Source organism: Onychostoma macrolepis, chromosome 03 (genome assembly GCF_012432095.1).
Source record: "Onychostoma macrolepis isolate SWU-2019 chromosome 03, ASM1243209v1, whole genome shotgun sequence".
Classification (NCBI taxonomy): domain Eukaryota; kingdom Metazoa; phylum Chordata; class Actinopteri; order Cypriniformes; family Cyprinidae; genus Onychostoma; species Onychostoma macrolepis.
Genome location: NC_081157.1, coordinates 48,105,035 through 48,110,127, shown reverse-complemented (window position 1 = coordinate 48,110,127; position 5,093 = coordinate 48,105,035). Strand labels below are relative to the sequence as shown.

At 34.8% G+C, this 5,093-nt stretch overlaps 1 protein-coding gene across 1 annotated transcript; it reads left to right on the top strand.

The window, feature by feature from the left end:
- On the top strand, window positions 1-3,543 carry LOC131535803 (gastrula zinc finger protein XlCGF57.1-like). Its single transcript, XM_058768308.1, has 2 exons — window positions 1-1,568; window positions 2,303-3,543. Exons 1-2 carry the CDS (start codon window positions 1,535-1,537, stop codon window positions 3,541-3,543), a joined length of 1,275 nt encoding a protein of 424 aa, XP_058624291.1. The 5' UTR covers window positions 1-1,534.
- Window positions 3,544-5,093: the final 1,550 nt, after the last annotated feature.

Genomic DNA, 5,093 nt, shown 5'->3' with positions numbered 1-5,093 from the left:
TTTTATATTTTATTTAATTATTTTACAGCACTATTAAATATATTATTATTTATTATGGCAAAAATAATTTAAACGTTTCAAAAGTTTACTTGAATTTGATAGAATGATGTCATGCATCTCACATTTTATTGAAGGGAGCAGATCATAGATGATATAGTGATCCGTGACTAGGCCCACGGTTCAGCCTGCATGTGTTCAGAGGATTAATTGCAAAATTTAATAGATAATAGAGTAAAAGTTTTATCATTTGTATGCAATTTTAGCTTTGCCAAAGATGAATCTGTATTAATTTATGCAGTGAACACACTCAGAAGAATTGGACAAACTGAGGAGGAGTTTCAGCATCTGGTAAAGCAGCTGGAAATGGAGGAGATCAGGGCAGCAATGGTTAAAAAAAATAAAAAACTCTCCAAAACAACATTTCCTCACTAAAGCTCTCATCTTTGACAAAGTCCATCATTTATTTTAATTATTATATTGAATTTGACTGAACAATGGCTTGTTACATACAGAGAGAGCAGGAGCGAATGGAATGGTAGGGGTTAATTTATTGTTCCATGTACATTTGAGGTTAATGTGTGTACTGAGCTACTTTTTAGTTACAGCAGCTATCACTGTGTTATGAAGACAGTTGTGGCAGACAGTTTGGGAGGCAGAGACAGATTGTGGGGGCACTAACAGGGAAAATCTTAAACTGCTGGAATAAAGAGTTTTAAAGGGTTGGTGATGGAAAACTTGCAGGTCAATGGTATCAGTGTTTAAGGTTGGTAAACACTTGTACACTGACGCATATAATACTACCCGTCTGACATTGTCATGTGTTATTCAGGTGTCAAAGTAGTGAAATGTTAAACTTTGTCCGCAATTGTTAACCACCTCAATCTGTATTATATTTTAGGGTTTTAAAAAATTCCCTTGCGTCCAAATTCATTCTTTTTTTTTAACACACTGAATGGTGATACACAATATACATCTCGTTTTTGTTTTTAGTAGGCATCCAAGCAAAAGAGAATGACTCCCTGTCACAATTAGTGTAATTAAAGTAAAAATTATGTCAAAAAGCGTTTCTTATGCTTTTTTTTTTTTTTTTCTCTCTCTCTTTTTTTGGCAGATGCTGTGATGACCAACTTCCGGGCAGCAGCAGAGTTTGACTCGAGGAATGCAGTTGGGAGCATTTTAAACAAGAAATAAAACCAATAATGAATAGTTTCCTTTAAGTTCATTGTTGGTTGTTTTATTTGTTCAAATAAACAAAAGGGTTCATCTTTTTTTTTTTTTATGTTGTCATTTATCCGTAATGTTTTAATGTTAAGTGTGATAACATGCTATTTTTTTTCTTTTAAATATCTTAAATTATTTAAAATATTTATTTTTCTATTTTTATTTTCTTAAGTTGTTAAAAATTCCATATTTTTTATGATAGGATTCACACTGGAGAGAAACCGTACAAGTGTTCACACTGTGACAAAAGATTCAGACAATCTGGATACCTGAAAACACACGCGAGGATCCACACTGGAGAGAAACCGTACACATGTCATCAGTGCGGGAAGAGTTTCACACTAAAAGTAAACCTTAGGAAGCACATGAGAGTTCATACTGGAGAGAAACTGTTCACTTGTGAGCAATGTAGGAAGTGTTTCACACACTCATCAAACCTTAACGAACACATGAACATCCACACTGGAGAAAAGCTGTACACATGTGATCAGTGTGGCAAAACATTTTTGAGGGCTTTTAGTTATAGTTATTATAAATTAAATCTAAACACTTTAATTACTGAGAACATTTAAAAAAAAAATGTTAAGCATGTTAAGGAAATTATTTAATTTTAATATAAATCATGGTCGCACCATATGACATTTTTTTAAGGCTATGGCCAATTCATCTACATGAAAAATCACTAAAATCACTTCATTTTAAATTTTAATATGAATTTGTGTACACAACATTCTTAATGTTTGAACAATTACAGTAGATATTACTATTTTTTTGTATTTTAAAATTGGCCTGTTGAAAATCCTTATACGTCAATGACCCATGAGACGTGAGAGAGCCGGACCCCAATAATTTTTTCAAAGCGTAACCGGTCCGTGGTGTTGGAGACCCCTGTGTTAAGCAATTGCAAAAGCTGAATAATCAGTCAATGTCTAATGATTAATCAGTGAAATGATTGATTAGTTAATCATTCTAATAATCATTAGATTTATAAATTATCAAAATAATAATTTGTTGCAGCCCTAGTACACAAATGTTTTCCCTTTTCCAAATGTCCCAATTGATTCTCATTTATTCATTTTAGGCCTGAAGACAGTGAAAGAAGAAAGACAAGATCTGTATGAGGTGGAGGAGAAACATAAGGATCAGAAAGATCATGATGTCAATGAAGAAAAATCAGTGAGTTGCAGCATTCAAATAACAGACGTCAAAAGTCCTTTCAGCTGCTCTCAGTGTGGAAACACTTTCACGTGTAGCAAAAACCTTAAGAATCACATGTTAATTCATGCTGGATTAAAGCCTTTTACCTGCTCTCAGTGTGGAAAGAGTTTTACCAGGAAAAGTCTACTTAAGGATCATTTGCATATTCACACTTCAGAAAAACCTTTCAGCTGCTCTCAATGTGGAAACACTTTCACACGTAAACCAAATCTTATGAATCACATGTTAATTCATACTGGGATAAAGCCTTTCAGCTGTTCTCAGTGTGGAAAGAGTTCTACAAAGAAAGAACACCTTAAGAATCATTTGGTAACTCACTCTTCAGAAAAGCCTTTCAGCTGCTCTCAGTGTGGAAAGTCTATCGCAACTAAAGAGAGCCTTAAGACTCACATGTTAATTCATGCTGGAATAAAGCCTTTCAGCTGCTCTGAGTGTGGAAAGAGCTTTACAAAGAAAAGGCAACTTAAGGATCATTTGGTAATTCACTCTTCAGAAAAGCCTTTCAGCTGCTCTCAGTGTGGAAATACTTTCACTCGTAAAACAAACCTTAAGAATCACATGTTAATTCATGCTGGATTAAAGCCTTTTATCTGCTCTCAGTGTGGAAAGAGTTTTGCGAAGAAAGGACACCTGAAGGATCATTTGCTAACTCATTCTTCAGAAAAGCCTTTTATCTGCTCTCAGTGTGGAAACGCTTTCACACGTAAAGAAAGCCTTAAGAATCACATGTTAATTCATACTGGGATAAAGTCTTTCAGCTGCACTCAGTGTGGAAAGAGTTTTATGAAGAAAGGATACCTTAAGGATCATTTGCTAACTCACTCTTCAGAAAAGCCTTTTACCTGCTCTCCGTGTGGAAAGTCATTCCCACGTAAAGAGAGCCTTAAGAAGCACATGTTAATTCATACTGGGATAAAGTCTTTCAGCTGCACTCAGTGTGAAAAGAGTTTTACACAGAGAGGACACCTTAAGAATCATTTGGTAACTCACACTTCAGAAAAGCCTTTCATCTGCTCTCAGTGTGGAAAGTCTTTCAACTATAAAGGAAGCCTTGTGAAACACATGAAAATTCATAGTGGGAAAAAGCCTTACACTGTGCCCTAACTACACGCAACGCGGCACGCGAAAAAAAGGTATCTTTTCCATGTTAATCAGAGTTTCTATTTCCACGATTTCGTGGCTGGAACAACAACATACAAACTATATGACAGTAGATAATCTCAGGTGACTGTGCTTTGTTCAAAGTTAAACATGTCTAATATGAGTTTAAATATAATTTTGTGTGACCTTATAGCCATACTGAAAGCAACAACTAAATCTTGAAAATAAATTAAAGCAAAAATGTCCGTTAAAACTGTGAACTCACTGCAAACCAATGAGTGTATTACATAACAGATGTTATTTAGTCACTCAGTATGTACATTTAACGATGTTAAAAAGCTTTAATATTTATGAATTAGATTTAAAAACGTATTCATTTCGTTGCGAGTGCAGTGTGCTTCCATAGAGAGCCCGCCCACACACGCTTCTGATTGGCTGTGATATTTGATTGATTCTGTCATGTCGCGGTGTTGCGTCGCATCTGGTGTGTACACCCAAACTAGTGATGGGTCGTTCTTGAATGATTCGTTCTTTTTGAACGAATCTTTAATGTGACTCGGGAAGAACGAGTCGTCTCAGGGAGTGATTCGTTCAGTCGCGCATGCGCAACATCCTATAGGTTCTGTAATGGAATTAGTTCACCTGTTTCGAGTCTTCGGGTTTGAGTCGTTCGTTCTTTTGTCACGTGACGTGACAGCTTTGGGCAGAGAAATTAGTTAATTTACAACCTTCCTTACAAACGGGTGCATAGTCATTATTAGTGTTGTCACGATAACAAAATTTCAGTATTCAGTACCGATACCAGTGAAAATCCACGGTTCTCTGTACCAATTTCGGTACCACATGCTAATTAAAAAACACACTATTTTTAATAATGAAGTCGAAGAAAAATAAAATGTACAAAAATCAATGCCTTTCTTTATACTTATTTAAATTGTGTTTCAAGTTTTTCCGCAAGTAATAAAAGTATGAAAAACAGTAAACAAGTTTCACCCAAATTTAATTTGTCTTTTAATTAGTGAAATTTAAACACATTTTATTTTTTTGGTAAATAAAGGGGATTTACTATTAAAATTAAAATATGGAAGAAATATTGTGTGTTTATTTCTTAAAAAATAAAAAAAACAATTTCAACAGTAGTAATAGTATCACATACATTCAACTAAATAATAGTAATATATTTCTGGCACAATGTCTTTAAGATAAACTTTTATTTTGACGGGTTGCCATGAATACCTTTACATTTCTGTGTGTAGCTATATGATATGAAGCTGGTTTTACTCAAATGAAACGGTAAAATGCTCGTGAAGTGACTCTCAGAGCAGTTCTGTAGATATCGTTTATGTATTTATGTCCTCATTGAGACGGCAGATGCTGAAATCACCGCGAGCGTCAGGCGCGCTTCAGTGTGTGTAACGTTAGTAAAAAAAAAATTTTTTTAAATGCCATTCATTCATTCACACACACAGAGACTCGCAGAACATGCGGGATTCATATCTGAATCGACTTTTGCGGCTTAATATTTACAGATACTAGTCCATGTTGCGCTTTGA

Bases quoted from the DNA above. Each gene is read 5' to 3' on its own strand.
- LOC131535803 (XM_058768308.1), top strand. From the start codon at position 1,535: ATGTCATCAGTGCGGGAAGAGTTTCACACTAAAA. The intron at 1,569-2,302 runs GTAAACCTTAGG...TATTCATTTTAG, and splicing joins GGAAGAGTTTCACACTAAAA to GCCTGAAGACAGTGAAAGAA.